The sequence below is a fragment of the Pelophylax lessonae genome (genome assembly GCF_965119305.1).
Source record: "Pelophylax lessonae genome assembly, chromosome: 6".
In the NCBI taxonomy this organism is placed as follows: domain Eukaryota; kingdom Metazoa; phylum Chordata; class Amphibia; order Anura; family Ranidae; genus Pelophylax; species Pelophylax lessonae.
In genome coordinates this window covers 287168613-287185765 of record NC_138773.1, presented here as the reverse complement: position 1 = coordinate 287185765, position 17153 = coordinate 287168613, and the positions used below count along the sequence as shown (strand labels likewise).

The 17153-nt window shown below is 41.9% G+C and overlaps 1 protein-coding gene across 1 annotated transcript in view; it reads left to right on the top strand.

The window, feature by feature from the left end:
* The window catches only part of ARHGAP15 (Rho GTPase activating protein 15), a 944276-nt gene that overhangs the window by 143709 nt on the left and 783414 nt on the right, over nt 1-17153 (top strand). Inside the window, exon 4 of the mRNA XM_082262169.1 lies at nt 12549-12617. Coding sequence (XP_082118295.1) covers nt 12549-12617 — 69 coding nt within the window. The remainder of the gene's footprint in view (nt 1-12548; nt 12618-17153) is intronic.

The window sequence follows — 17153 nt, the reverse complement described above, 5'->3', positions numbered from 1 at the left end:
GTACCATCGTTTCTATTTTTGATAGATTTAAACTTTGTTCGGGGCTACGGATAAACTACGCTAAAAGTGAGATCCTCCCCCTAGGTAACATGCCCCCTCCCGACTGGGCAGCCTCCTCTCCCTTCACTGTCGCTCACTCGCACATAACGTATCTAGGTATTAGAGTAGGCAAACTCCCATCTTCTATATATACCCTGAACTATCCTCCTCTTTTCCAAAAGATTTCTCGTGAACTGGACAGTTGGATGGATCTGCCTCTCTCGCTCCTGGGGCGATGCCACTTGGTGAAAATGGTCAGCTTCGCAAGGTTACTGTACCCGTTGCAAACACTCCCCTTGTTGTTAAAACATAAAGATATCAAACTGCTGAACACCAGCATATCTAAATTTGTATGGCGAAGCAAAAGACCCCGTATATCCTTTAACAAACTCTGTCTTCCCAGGAGCGAGGGTGGTGCTAGTCTTCCTGATATCAGGTTATACAATTTGTCTTGCCTTCTTAGAATATCCATGGATTGGCTCTCGGAGTCATCTCACTATTCAAATGTTGGATTGGAGTCGCAGATGTCCTCTCCCTTTTCACTGGCAGCTCTCCTGCATGTTAAATGGAAATCTATGCCTCCAGCACTCCAACACAATGTGCTTTTACGGGACACAGTGATTGCCTGGAGGGAATCCAGGAAATGTTTGAAGCTCTCCCCCTTTATGTCCAAGTACTTACCAATTCAGGGCAACCCCGCCTTTATCCCAGGAATATAGTCGGACTACTTTACATTATGGCAAAGGAAAGGCCTGCTAAAGTTCGCGGATCTCTGTGACCAAGCTACCGGCAAACCCCGTTTAATACAAGAAGTCCTGGACACTTACAACCTACCTGCCTCACATTTTTTTCCTATACTGCAATGCCAAAGCTTCATCCGCTCATCCAGTGTCATTCCTGCCAACAGGTTCCGCGATCCTCTGTTAGATCCTTTACTGCACTCAGGGACTTATAGCATATCGGACATCTACAAACCTTTCCAGAAGCTTACGTCCATTCACCACGCTAGTTCCTCAGCGGCCAACTGGGCCAGGGACTTTCCACTGGAGGACTTGGTCACAAAACTATTTCAAGGATACAAACACACCCTTCGCCTGACACCCAACGAAACATGGAGGGAAACCCAGTTAAAAATTCTTCACAGAGCGTATATTCCTTTCACGACAACCGGCAACTCTCCCCTTGCACGCCTATGCCCCTATTGTAACACTAACCGTCCATCACTACATCACCGATTTTGGTCCTGCTCCTTTATTTCAGCCTTCTGGGACCAGGTGCTGGCGTTAATACAACGGACCACGCTTCTTCAGCTACCAAAGGACCCTTTATTGCTTATCTTTGGATATTGGGACAAACGTCTACAGATCTGGACTAGCCGCCCTCTCCCCCACCCACGCATCTGGATCCTCACCTGCCTTTTAATAGCTCGCAGGGTTATTCTTGCCAATTGGATTTCTAGCGTGGGCCCATCAGTATCTCAAGTTTACCGCGAACTCCTAAGCCTTATGACTAAAGACCGGCTCAACCTGGACTCCAACCTTCCATCCGCAGCCGATCGTTTCTCAAGCAAATGGCAGGATTTTATAGATTCACAACCCAAAAATGTTAGCGATGCATTGGTAGTAGATGACTTTGTTTACACTGTTCCAGGGCAGTAAATAATGTGCTGTAGCATAGGTGTCTTCTTTTCCACGTCTTTTTACCCCACCCTCACCCCCCCTCGTACCCCTCCCTTTCATTTTCCTGATCCGCATTCTTTTCCTTCCTCCCAATGTCCACCCCCCTAGGATACCACCGCCCCTCAAAGGTACAAGATCCATCCAACTAGGGTTCTAGTGTGACAATTCTATTTGACTTTGTCAGTCTATGTGATGTTCTCCCCCCGGGCCAGAAATGAGCTCCTCCTCTGCTCGGCATCTGGCTCCGAAAAAAGGTTAAAATGTATTGTTCATCGTTATCTCTTGTTGTGATTGTATCGCACTTTGAATTTAATAAAGTTTCTTAAAAAAAAAAAAAAAAAAAAATACTGATCTGTTGGAGCCAGATGTAATAAATCAGGAAATTAGAAGCATAAAGTGACCCTGACATAATATTTAAAAAAATAAAAATAAAATCCCCCCTAAAGAAGATATATTAAACGTATCTGTACCTCTACCCTCACCGCCAATCTTTGCTACAATCCTTGAAAAATCCACCTCCACCCGCACCAGGTGCTGTGACTCCTTTTGTCACCACCCCATGTCACTGCAGGACACAGTAGTGACATAGAGACCAGAGGAAGAAACTGTAGGACAGGAGTCCAACACTCCCGGAAGTGCCTTGGATGAAGGGCAGCATAGCTCTAAAGCAGGCACAAAGCAAAACTAAATGGTGGACTGCAGTCCAGATCTGGACCATGTCACTGTCCCATGCGGACCTCCACATTTGCACCACTTAGGAGCCAGTCTTTTCCCCAGCCTCCGCTGCTGCTCTCATCTTCACAGCAGAGTAGTAGGCAGGACAGTTCTAGGTGTAGGGTGGGAGCGGGAGCTGACAGAAGTAACCTTTCAAGTTAACCTGCAGGTGATTGTGTGAGTTATGCAAAGGGGGTCAGTGGACATTACTGTGGCAAAGGGAGTGATGTGAAGAGGGCAGAAGGTACTACTGTGGGGTGTGGGGGGGGGGGGTGATTGGGTGCTAAGTACACTACTGTAAAGGTGAGCTGAGGAATCAGTAAGGGGGGGACTGTGGTGTGAAGTGAGGGAACTATGATGTGCAGAGGGGAATGTGATGTGAAAGGCAGAGAACTGTGATGTGCAGGGGGGCCTGAGGACACTGATGTAAGAATGAAGATGTGATATAGGGGGAGAGGGCTGTGATGTAAAGGATCTGAGTTATCCACAAACATGCAATTTGGACCTCTGCTGGAAGAAAATGTTACTGATAGAACCTTCATGAATTTTAATTCAACATCCCTACTCTAAAGCAATGAATTCAAGATTTCACTGTAATAATATTATCATATTGTAAATAAAGCCTGCGAACAGTGTTTGCAAGCTTCATTTACTTTTTTTGAAAATGTATTTTTATTGAAAAATTTAGATGTATAGGTACAAAACATAGCCTTTGGGCATTCCCCTGATAATACATAAAAAATAGAACTCCTACTAACACCTCCTATTATAGAATCCCCCCCCCCCCCCTAAAAAAAAGGGGGAAAGACACAACACACCTTCCATACACCTCACTCTGTCATTCTCTTATAAAAATAATTTCAAGGGTTGACGAATTATAAGGAGATTCCTGTGGAGCCGTTGTCAGCACTCATTATGACAGTCCCAGCAATTTTACACAGTGCAGGAGCCACAGACAAAGTACAAGTCTTAGGTGTACAAGGTGCTCCCTATGAACATTTCAGTGCCTTGATGTACAGTAAAGAAGTACCTCATACCCCCTCCCTTCGAGGTGCCTATGGGCAAGAGCCTATTGTGCCTAATGTATTGTAATATCCATTCTCTCCAACACAGGAACAGGAAGAAAGGTATCATAAAGATAGTTAAAATATTTGCAACACACTTTTATATACAATACATATGTTAGAAATTATTAACAAAAGCTAGGATCTTTATTATAATGGAAAATTGAATGTACATTTAGGTCAGATAAAAGTGTTATATGGATGTGCATGCTCATTTAGAATCTGCAAATTATTTTCCCCCAGCTTTTAGCTAAATTTACATGTCTTACTCTTGGTATTTCTGCCAGACCAAAGCAGACAATTTGGCACTGAAGCAAAATCACTGGGGACAGCGTTGGCACCGTAGTTCTTGCACTGGCATCGAAAGCCTGGCTTCAGTTCACATCACCTGAGCAACATAACAAGACCTAGCATAATTCTACACATTTGCAAATGTTGTACCTACATGAATAGAATATGTGAAATTTGTCGTATAATCACTGATATATATCATAAAGTACAGTATTACAGTATTTTATATATAGCCTGTGCTCTGACACTAAAGAACATTTAAGTTATGCTTCTGTATTATGGTGACCATCAATGACTACAAACATTAGCAGGTTGTACAATTCCCCAAAGGTTGCAGAAAACAGCCCATTACAGGGGCTAACAGCTTATAGCCATGGGAAAATGACTTTATTTCCTACTGGGTTGGAGTTTGTATATTCTTTATATACTTTCACGTAACACTTGGATCAGCCATGCAGCCAGTATGGTGCAAACAGTTGGAATTCCTGTCTTGTTCCACTTTTTATGGATTACTAACATAATAGTCCCTAATGAAGTCAATTAAAGCCCAGTTGTACTATTTTACAAAATGACATCCATATTTTTGGGGTGTGCAAAAATTATAGTGTCTTACCTGTCATATCACTGCCTGTGGGGGTTGATTTACTAAAGGTGAATAGGCTGTTCCCTTTGCAAGGGAAGTTGCAATTTGCAAGAGAATTTTTCTTAGAGCTTAGTGAATTTGGTGACATTTCACTTTGCAAGGAATATCCAATCATGTACAAAGAAAAAAAAAAGTTTTTGCTTGCACATAATTTGATTTTTCACAGTAAAAAATTCTGATAATACAGCTTTTCCTCCACTAGCCCGCAGCTTAGAACCCCGTTCTCTTTTGAAAACAGTGATTTCAATGGATCGATCTGGCATGCCCACCTGAGTCAAACCAATAGCTCTGATAATGTGAAAGTAAGCTGTTACTGTTTGGCCAGTGAGCTACATTCGGAACACCCTACACTGCCGCTGACCTAATCTGGTCACATATCATTTGATGTGTAAGACATTGAAAACCTGTCATTTTGGTGAACCCTGACAAGCGCAATTGTGTAAATTAGGCTTTAAAAAGACGTGTCCAAGGGTCAGACGAAATCTACCTGTCTGACATTTTAAGCGAGATACAGTATATGCCTATATATAACTACCCTCAAACTGATAAGTATAGCTTGGACCACTTTTCATTTTGCGTGAATGGTAGGTTTGCAATCTGTATGGCTTATTGTCTATGCAACCACCATCTGTGTACATATCCATGGTATGCATATTATTAAAGAAAGGGGATCATAGAAATAAATTACAAGAAGCAAGAAGGGGGCACCAGCCTCATGCATTACCTTTTTTCATAGGTTTAACCATAGGTACCATTTATTGAACAAATCAATGCATATAGTTATACTCACAAACAAAACTGGAAATAGGGTCATAAAATGGTAGAAAACCAGCCTTAGTCTTGAGCTTGAATAGCAGCTTTAGGTGGAGGTAGGCAACATCACAAGGCACAAGGTAACGCGTTTCAGGAGCTATACCTTCTTACCTGAAAAAGAGGGTATAGCCCTCAAAACACAGCTATGGGTGTAACAAAAGCTGTGATCAGGACTATTCCCCCCATGGGACATGGTGGGATATTTTTGTCTTGGGCAATGTCTTCTAAGAATGGAGTGAGACAAGTTTCTCACATCGCTTCATCTGCTGCTGACACAAAGGAAAAGGAAGTAGTTTGAGTATTAATTTATTTATCTCTGTGCCTTCTTCCTAAAGAATAACTATAATGGTTTTGGGCAACTTTTTTATGTATTTATTTATTAATTTTGTTTTAATTTTTACACAATTATAAAACATTTTTTGTATTTCTTTTTTGTTTGTTTAAAATCTTGATTCGACAGCTAAGCATTTGTTATGGGGTTTACGTGTGACACAATTTTCAGTAAATGCTGGGCTTTCTAGTGAGAATGTCCTGCATTTCCATTATGCTTTCCAGCATCCTCTCTTATCCTGACTAATTAAGAAGCTCCCATGACTTGGTGGTGTTTCTGCTATTGTGGGTTGAACATTTATTCTGGGGTGCTTCTGTAAAGCTACAGTGCCTTGCGAAAGTATTCGGCCCCTTGAACTTTGCGACCTTTTGCCACATTTCAGGCTTCAAACATAAAGATATTAAACTGTATTTTTTTGTGAAGAATAAACAACAAGTGGGACACAATCATGAAGTGGAATGGAATTTATTGGATATTTCAAACTTTGTTAACAAATAAAAAACTGAAAAATTGGGCGTGCAAAATTATTCAGCCCCTTTACTTTCAGTGCAGCAAACTCTCTCCAGAAGTTCAGTGAGGATCTCTGAATGATCCAATGTTGATCTAAATGACTAATGATGATAAATAGAATCCGCCTGTGTGTAATCAAGTCTCCGTATAAATGCACCTGCACTGTGATAGTCTCAGAGGTCAGTTTAAAGCACAGAGAGCATCATGAAGAACAAGGAACACACCAGGAAGGTCCGAGATACTGTTGTGGAGAAGTTTAAAGCCGGATTTGGATACAAAAAGATTTCCCAAGCTTTAAACATCCCAAGGAGCACTGTGCAAGCGATAATATTGAAATGGAAGGAGTATCAGACCACTGCAAATCTACGAAGACCTGGCCGTCCCTCTAAACTTTCAGCTCATACAAGGATAAGACTGATCAGAGATGCAGCCAAGAGGCTCATGATCACTCTGGATGAACTACAGAGATCTACAGCTGAGGTGGTAGACTTTGTCCATAGGACAACAATCAGTCGTATACTGCACAAATCTGGCCTTTATGGAAGAGTGGCAAGAAGAAAGCCATTTCTTAACCTCCCTGGCGGTAATCCCGAGTGTGACTCGGGGTGGATTTTTTAGTCCAGGATCGGTATCCCCGAGTCACGCTCGGGGTAGATGTGCAGAGCGCGCAGCGGTCTCTTACCTTCTCCTGGCGATCCAGCGATGATCTCCCATTGCTGTGATCACCAGCCGTCTGAGATCCCCACCGCTCGTCCATCCTCCGTCGGTGTGATAACTTCCTAGTTCCGTTCCCTGCAGCAGCAATGCTGCATAGGAGCGGAACTAGGGAGGGAAATTCAAACGTTGCACAAAACACAAACACATAACACATTTATAATATATATGTATATATATATATATATATATATATATATATATATACACACACACACACGCATATATATATATATATATATATATATTATATAACGCATGAATTATAATCTAATCAATAATATAATTTTATTATATATATTATATATTATATAATAAAATTATATTATTGATTAGAAAATAATTCATGCGTTTGTGTTTCAAATTTATCACATCTGGGATGTCTACTAGAGTCTTGTTTTGGTCAGGTTTAAGTCAGTAATTACTAAGAATTGCAGGACTATAATACGTAACGCCAAATTTCCATGAAAAAAATTGTACCGCTTTTGGTATATAATTCCTGACATAATCATACTGCCAGGGAGGTTAAAGATATCCATAAAAAGTGTCGGTTAAAGTTTGCCACAAGCCACCTGGGAGACACACCAAACATGTGGAAGAAGGTGCTCTGGTCAGATGAAACCAAAATCAAACTTTTTGGCAACAATGCAAAACGTTATGTTTGGCGTAAAAGCAACACAGCTCATCACCCTGAACACACCATCAAACATGGTGGTGGCAGCATCATGGTTTGGGCCTGCTTTTCTTCAGCAGGGACAGGGAAGATGGTTAAAATTGATGGGAAGATGGAGCCAAATACATGACCATTCTGGAAGAAAACCTGATGGAGTCTGCAAAAGACCTGAGACTGGGACGGAGATTTATCTTCCAACAAAACAATGATCCAAAACATAAAGCAAAATCTACAATGGAATGGTTCACAAATAAACATATCCAGGTGTTAGAATGGCCAAGTCAAAGTCCAGACCTGAATCCATTTGAGAATCTGTGGAAAGAACTGAAAACTGCTGTTCACAAACGCTCTCCATCCAACCTCACTGAGCTCGAGCTGTTTTGCAAGGAGGAATGGGCAAAAATGTCAGTCTCTCGATGTGCAAAACTGATAGAGACATACTCCAAGCGACTTACAGCTGTAATCACAGCAAAAGGTGGCGATACAAAGTATTAACTTAAGGGGGCTGAATAATTTTGCACACCCAATTTTTCAGTTTTATATTTTTGTTTAAAAAGTTTGAAATATCCAATAAATGTTGTTCCACTTCATGATTCTGTCCCACTTGTTGTTGATTCTTCACAAAAAATTACAGTTTTATATCTTTATGTTTGAAGCCTGAAATGTGGCAAAAGGTCAAAAAGTTCAAAGGGGTTGAATACTTTTGCAATGCACTGTATATGGTGGGCTTCCTAGTAAGAAAGCTATGCATTGCCAACAGACTCCCTAGCCTGAATATTTAAGGTCTATTTTTTGGAACAATGACTGCAGAGAGAGGTGCAAGAGAACTCTACAAGCTAGATGCTAGAAGTGGATACGTAAATTCTATAGGGATTTCTCACATAGAGTACCATGTACTAGTCACTAGCAGTGGATATGTAATATTCATAGGCAGTATTCCAGATTAAAAAACATATTTTTCTACAATTTGCATTTTTTTTTAAAATAAATAATGATACATTCATTCATTCTCTGCCCACACCGGACACAGAAACAGGTTTATTTTAATGCCCATAATCACTAACAGCATACAACCTTGTAAATGTTTCCTTTATGTGACTGAAAGGAAGCTGTGTATAAGCATCCAATCACATCTTCATTTCTACATGGACTTAATTTTTCAGCTTAGATGCTATGGGTTCCCTCTCCCACTGTTTCACACTTCCACTCTTTTTTTCCAACTCCAAACTATCTGACTTTGCAGGTCTGCCTATTTGATGCCCCCCATTGCAAGGTCCTTGAGCTTTCATATATTTATCCTATAGTTGCTGCAAGAAAAGTGGATGATGGGAGCAGAGCTAGGATTATGGAAGAAAGATCTCACCAAAAGGAGCTGTTGCAGCTGCACCTCCAGAATCTGTACACTTCTCCCAGGATCTACAGGGGGATTAGCACTCATGCCAGAGAACACTTATATTTTCCTTAAAAGGCCTTTTGCATCCCGCTCCTAGCCCAGTTAGACCATGTTTCCTGTCCACTTAGGCCATGTTATGTGAGAAATTACCACTACAGCTGGCTCTTCTCAGTGTACACCAAACTCAACCTGACCTAGTGCCCCGACCAGGGCCTTTGCAGTAGCTCACTATATCTGAAGGTTTGTCCCGTGTTTGGCTTCAATACCCCAACTGCTCTAGGCTCCTCCCAACCAATCAGCAGAGCTTCACCTCTTTCACTATGCTAAGGGTGAATTCACTTACAGAGCCAATTTGCTTTTAGTAAATCAACTCCAATGCATCTAATTTATAGTAATTTCCTAGGTATCAAGTTTAGAGTGTAGTGGGGAAACACTATGGGGTTGGACCATTGTGGAGCGTTCACTCCTCATAGAGACAGCAACAATGCCAGTTCAGATAAAAACCTAAATTTGGATTCTTTTTTATTTTCCCAAATATGCTAAGGTGGAGGGGAATTAGGACAGTACAGATTCTGTGAGAATCAATTGCTTCCCCCTCCACCAAAAATTAGAGCTAAAAGCAAAACTTCACTTTGGATAGACTCGCAGTGATGGCGAACCGTGGCACCCCAGATGTTTTGAAACTACATTTTCCATGATGCTCCTGTACTCTGCAGTGTAGATGAGCATCATGGGAAATGTAGTCCCAAAACATCTGGGCTGCCAAGGTTCGCCATCACTGGGATAGAGTAAGGCAGAGGTTTCCAAACATTCTAAACAAAGGGACAGTTTATTGTGCTTCAGATTTTAGGGGGGCCGGACTGCATTAGACAATGTTTTAGCATCAGTGGGAGTAAACAATGTCCCATCTTTGGTATTAGAGGAACTATTCGTACCCCATCGTTGGTGTCAGTGGGAGGAATAGTGCCCCATTGTTGGTGTCAGTGGGAGGAATAGTGCCCCATCTTTGGTGTCAGTGGGAGGAATAGTGCCCCATTATTGACGTCAGTAGAAGGAATAGTGCCAATCATTGATGTCAGCGAGAAGAATAGTTCCTTATCATTGGTTTCAGTGGGAAGAATAGTCCCCCATTGTTGGTGTCAGTGGGAGAAATAGTACTCCAATGGCCGGGAAAGGTCAGCAAAGGGTCACATTCCGCCCCTGGGCCACAGTTTGGAGACCACTGGAGTAAGGGATGGTCAAGAAATTTTCTTACCAAGATCAACTTCCCTTGCAAAGTGAACATTCTATTTGCTTTTGCTAAATCAAACCCTTTGAGTCGTAGACAAAGAGGCAGTCAGTCAAAAGTGACTTTACAGGATCAGCACAATAGGCTGGCAACTATTATTTTCATCAGGAGAGGTCAGCAATGGCAAACTTAAAATTTCTCCCATGACAAATTTCTTTAAAAAAATATCAAAGCTGGAATATTCCTTTAACTCCTCTGGAAAAGATGCAGGGAGAGGTAAAGCAATGTTTTCTATATTTCCCTTTTCTTCAGTTCTTCTCGTCTTTTGGGGACCTTCTCTGCTGAAGTGGCTGACCGAGCAGCTGAGGAGGAGCTTGTGAATCCTTTCATTAACCATCCCCATTGTATCGCTGCCCCAGATTTGTGTGTTACATGTGGTATTCTCTTTAAAATATGCATTCCTTTGTCTACGTAACGTCTAAATGACTAAAATATTAATCACAGGTTTTCTGAAAATAATGATCGCCTCTAATAATGGTATGTTGATGCTTTCATTTTAATCTTCCATTAATAATAAAAAATGGAAACTCTGAGATCTTAGAAGTTTTGTCTCAGTAGCCTGGGTGAATCACTCTCACTTACCCTCCATGTGAATAACACGAGGGGCTGACACTCCTGAAAACAGGCCTGCAAAAAAGAGAAAATACGCTATGACATTTCCTTCCTCCCCCAGAGGAGTAACTGCCACTAACCAAAGTTATTTTCATGAAAGCTCTTTTGCTTTAGATGCAGAATATTAAGAGAGCAAAACACTTTAGGACACAGTCTTGTCACCAGATGTTCTTTGCCTCTAATGTATTTGTTAAGCGGTGTTCTTTTTAAATAGGTCATGTAAAGTTTTTTTTTTTTCTTCTCCATTGTGCCAAGGATGTCAATGCATTCTTTATTTCAAACTTACTAATACACAGGGATAGCATCCAAATTTCCCGATTTCAGTGGTCATCTTGGATTTTTTTTTTGGACCATCAAAATGTGAGAATTTCAGGGAAAATACTGTTTCTTTTGGGACTGTGGTTTAATGGGTTTGGAGGCAGTTAGACTTTTGAAAAAAACATATTTTTATTACAAAATAATCTTATGGATTTGGCTATTCCAGACTGAATCCTGGCATGTCACTATCTAGCCATTTGTCAAAAACTGTTCCTACATATATATGGAATCAAGTCATCTTTTACAAATTTGGCTTTTCTCGTTAGTGCTTTGTCCAGATTGACATTCTATCACAACCTGAATTGGGTTTGCTGTTTGACTGGCTGCTTCCTTATAGTGGTAGGTAAAACCAAGGCAGAAGGAGATAAAACTATTACCACATAACGCTTAGTGAATGTGGAGAAAGTTACTTTTGCAAAGAAATAACCAATCACATCCAAGGGAAAAATAAGTAAATAAATTAAATAAATGAATAAAGAAGGAAAATAAACATTAATAATGATATATATATATATAAATATATATATACACATATACACATATATATATATATATATATATATATATATATATATATATATATATATATATATATATATATAATTTACTTTTAGTAAAGCATCCCCAATCCAAGAGTGGAGTGGGGAAACTCTATTGGGTTGCCACTGCTAGGTTGGACTGTTGTTGAGAGTTGCATAGTTACATAGTTAAATAGTTTGTGAGGTTGAAAAAAGACATCACATCAGTCCATCCAGTTCAACCTAAGATGTGTGTGTGTGTTTGCTGTTAACCGTACATTGAATACCCCTGTATGTTGTAGTCCTTAAGGTGCCCATCTAATAGTTTTTTGAAACTATTGATGCCCTCTGCTGATACGACTGCTTGTGGAAGTTCTTTTCCCTTATGCTAGTTCAGATAAAAACCCAATTTTGGATTTTTATTGTCACAAACATTGGGTGAGGGGGAATGGTAACCATAACAATGCAGAGAAGTGGTAAAGATTTGGTGAGAATCAATTGCTACCCCCTGCCACCAAATTCTTGTAAACCCATCTGTATCCCATTGGGGAGATTTCCTTTGACTTCCTGTCTCATAGCCAAAGAAAGTGAGAGGAAAACCCTCCAAAGTAAGAAAATCCCTGGTAAGTCACCAAGAACTAGCATCCCCTTTGGAAGATTTCCCCTCTATTACTTTTCTGGCGACATCAGAAAATTTGGGATTTTCTTTCACTTTTGATGATAATGGTAAACATGGCAAATGGGGAGGGTAAATCTCTCTAAGGGGGCACAGATAGCAATAAAGCCTGACAGGTGTTTTTATCCTTCTTTACTCTATCCAAAACTTTAGGTATACTTTAAGTCATCTTTAAGTCATCCATTTGGGTTACATTTCATATTGAATTTATTTTTTAAGCCTCTTAAGTGTTGACTTTATTTGCCTAATTTTCTATGTGTTCTCTATTGCAGATTTCTCGTCATCGAAGGAATCATTCTCAACACTACGTGTCTGAGAACAAAATTTCTAAAGATTTCCTAGTAAGTTCTTTCATTATAGTGAACCTTTTCTTTCACCCAACTATGAAAATATTAGCACTGTTTTATTTTGTAAGAGTGGTGGATTCCAGCACAACTTTTCTTAAGAAATGACTGTGGTAGGCTTAAGGCTCCGTTCACACCTGAACGATCCGGATCGCAGGCAGAATTGCGACAATTCTGCCAGTGATTTCAGAATCGTGGTAAAATGTGGAACATGATTGTGATGCCATTATTTCTTAATGGCACCCCAAATGCAGTGCGATTTTGCAGCGATTGTCAAGCAACAAAACATGCTACAATCGCCACAGGAATCGCAACTGCAAAGTCTCCTGGCTCTGTGCCAAGGTTTGGTTTGTGAGCATCGTTGGAGCGATTTTGGAGTGGATTAATGGTGCCGTTCCAAAAACACTCCACTAAAAAAGCTAAAAAAAAAAAAAAACAGCTGTCGCTGCAGATCGCTCAGGTGTGAATGAAGTCTAAAGCATAAGTTCACTTTTTCGGGCAGAATTTCACTTTTCATAATAAATAGAAGCATTTTCTAATGTCATTTTTGGACCAGCTCTCCCAATGTGCCTTTCTCTCACTTACAATATTTATAGAAGGCTTTGAAATCTCATCTGTCTATTTGGATTTTAGGTTTGTTTTTTAGATTCCATCACTTCCTGTAGTCATCTCCCAACAGCTTTTATTTCCTTGTTGCATGACAGAAGAGGGTGTGATAGGACATGTTCACCACTCTGGACCACATTTCCCTCATTAATATACCATCTTCCACCCACTTCCTATACAATCTGATTGTACAATTTCCTTTAGATCTAACATCAGTTATGTATTGCAAGAGTCTGTTTGATTTGATAAAAAATGGAATGGATTGTTCAGGTGTGTCCCCTATTCAATAGTTCTGATAAATCTAAAGGAAATTGTACAGAGATTATACAATCAGATCGCAAAGTCAATAGCCATCTTTATACAAGTACATAGGAGGGAGTGGAAGGAAACAACTCAGTTGTCAGGCCCTGTACACATCTCCACGTTGCAGGAACTCACATTCCCACATGTGGTTTTTTGGGGAATTTTGGAGCGTTTTCATCCAAATCGCATAGGGCAGCCCATTAACTTGAATGGGTTGCCCTATTCACAACAATCACCCAGAGAAGCTCCAGAGCTTTTTTTGGAGCGGAGCATGGTGTGTTTTTACTGCAGTTTTTAGTGTGTTTGCCACACTTGGGGTGTCTAATATGCAATGACAGCACCATGCACATTTGCAGTGTTCCTGAATGCATGGCAAAGCACGCATTTTCTCTGTGGTTTGCCATGCATTCAAAAATGCACAGATGTGAATGGAACCTCATTGTTCTTGTGTAAACACACCAATATCATTTCCAGTACTCATGCGCGCATAGTGTAGTGGGAGCGCACATTTTTTGTCTGATTTTTCCAGTGACACACATAGCACAGCCTGTTGAGTTCAATGAGCTGCCCTACATGTGGCAAAGTATTTAATGAACAATTTTGGTGGGTTGAAGTTTGCACATTTTTTACTGTGTGTTTTGTTGTGTTTGTCACTCATTTGTTTCACATGGCAAATTGTGTGTTTGTGCGTTTGGAATGCTCTTAAGAATCGGCAGATGACCTGGCATCAGCAGACTACCCGCTTCTGGACTCAACCCCAGCTTGGATGACTACCCGGTTCTGGACTTGACCCTGACTTGTTCCGGCTCTCACTTCCTTACTCTGCTGTGCGTTTATTGTTGTTTGTTCCAATAACCTGCTTTATTTTACCTGCATCCCCATGTGGTCTGGTTTCCTGGCATCCTGACAGTACACAAGGGCCATGTTTCCTAGCGATGCATGTGCTTCTACGCTCCCCATGCTGGTTACCAGGCTCGATCAACAAGATCACCTTTTGGCTCAGTTTGTTCATGCATTGCAGGCGTTGCTTGCATGCACAGCGTTTCTTGCTCCTGGTGCTGTTAGGCCGGTGGTCACTCCTGTTGTTTCACCTGTTGCTGCTCCTGTTGCCGCCCCTGCTCCTGCAGATGCAGCTGGAGTCCCTGTTACCAGAGGGATGACTGGTTCAGCCCCCCCCCCTTCCACATTCCTTGGGGGGTGAACCAAGTCAATGTCGTGGCTTCCTAAACCAAGTGGGCATTTATTATGAGATGGTTCCTCAGGTATTTCCTTCTGATAGGTCCAAGGTGGGCTTCCTAATCTCGTTGCTCTCGAGCAAGGCCTTGGCCTGGGAAAATCCCTTATGGGAGAACAATAATCCTGTGATACTCGATTAGCCGAGTTGAGTTGCTTCCTTTCGTACAGTATTCAATGTGCCTGCTTACTCTGCCTCTGCTGCAAAGCAGCTCCTGTTCATTCAACAGGGTATATGAACCGTTGTCGAGTAGGTCATTGCATTTCATACCCTGGCAGCAGGGGTGGGCTGGAATAATGAGGCTCTGGTGGCTGTCTTCTCTCATGGTCTCCCCAATGCTTTGAAGGACAAGATTTCAGCCAAGGATCTCCCTGACGAGCTTGAGGCTATCATTTCCTTCCTGATTTTGATCAATACCAGGCTCTGGGAGAGACCATCATTTAAGGAGCGCCTGCGGAGGCCTCCTACCAGATTGGCTCCTACGTTTTCTTTCCCAACCATTCCTCCCTCACCTCTCACGCCTCCTGGGGATGGTGCGTCTGGCTGTGAACTCATGCAGCTGGGGTTCACTCGCCTTTCTGAGGCTGAGCGGGCCTTTAGGTCGAGGGAGGGCTGGTGCCTGTATTGCGGACTTGGTGGGCATTTCCTGAAATCTTGTCTGACCTGTCTGGGAAACGTTTGCACTTAAGGTCCTGTGAGGGGCAGATCTTAGGGGGAATTTCCTCGTCCACAGTTTTCCGTAAAGATAAACCGCTAATCACAGTTGTCCTCCGCTGGGCAACAGGTTCGGTGGTTACTCAGGTGTTGGTAGACTCCGGTGCTGGTGGTTATTTTATTGACAGTACATTTGCTACTGCGAATTCCATACCCTTGCAGCCTTGTGTTTCTCCACTATATATTGAGGTGATTGATGGCAGATCCATGCAACCGGCACAGGTTACCCACCAGACTGTTTCCAGGTTATTTTGTCCCCACACTACTTCCTTGTTTTGGGGTACCCTTGGCTTCAGAAACACAATCTGACCTTTGATTGGCAGTCGGTCGAGATTCTCTCTTGGTCTCCACAGTGTGGCGCTGTTTGTATCCATGGGCCTGTTAAGGTGCTTTTTACTTTGAGTTGAGACCTTGCATTGATTATAGGGGGCCTCAATCGCATTGCGGTAAAGAATGCATACCCAATTCCGTTGATTACCGAAATGTTCGATCACCTCAGGGGAGCAATGGCCTAAGGGCCAGTATACCCTCATAAGGATCAAGGAGGGCAATGGGTGGAAGACTGTGTTTAATACCAGAACCGGTCATTACAAATCCCTAACAATGCCCTTTAGCTTGTGCAATGCGCCCGCTGTCTTTCAGGAGTTTATCAATGATGTCTTTCGTGATATGTTGCAGCATTGCATAGTAGTCTATTTGGACAACATCTTGATTTACTCGGACTCCATTGAATCACACTAACTGGATGTCAGACAGGTGCTGCAACGGTTATGTAAGAATGGGCTTTTCTGTAAGCTTGAGAAATGTGAGTTTCTCCATGGAGCCTCAGAAGGCTGTTCTACAATGGCCTCACCCCAGTGGTCTCTGAATCATTCAGTGCTTCCTTGGGTTTGCCAACTACTATCAGAAATTTAGCAGGAACTTTTCACAGATCTGACCAAGATGCCTGCCGCCATCCAATCTTTCAAGGCCTTCAAGTCTGCTTTTGCTTCAGCTTCCATCCTGTCTCATCCCAATCCTGGTTTGCCCTTTGTCCTAGAGGTGGATGCATCTGAGACGGGAGTAGGCGCCCTCCTGTCTCAGAGTCGGACACCTGATGGACCTTTACTTCCTTGTGGATTCTACTCCAAGAAGCTGTCTCCAGCTGAATGCAATTACGGGATTGAATACAGAGAGCTCTTGGTCATTGTCCTGGCTGTAAAAGAGTGGAGACACTTGCTCGAGGGTTCTGTTGTTCCAGTTCTCATTCTCATAGATCATAAGAATCTGATGTATCTCTCGGAGGCCAAGAGTCTCAAACCCTGTCAGGCCAGATGGGCCCTTTTCTTGTCTTGTTTTAACTATGTGGTCTACTATTTGCCCAGTTCCAAGAATGTTAAGACTGATGCCTTGTCTCACTAGTATTCTGAGTTGTCCAGGGAGGAATCTGTGCCAACACCGGTCATACTTTCAGATCATATCCTGGCTGCCATCTGAACCAACTTAACCTCTCCTCTTGGGGAACAGATTTTGGCTGCCCAACCTGATGCTCCCACAGAGAGATCTGCTGGCAAATGTTTTGTACCTGAGAGGCTGCGCATCAGACTGTTGCACACATACCACAATGCCAAGACTGCTGGTCATCCTGGGCTATTTCTCGTCAGTTCTGGTGGCCATCTCTCTGCACTGATGTTGCT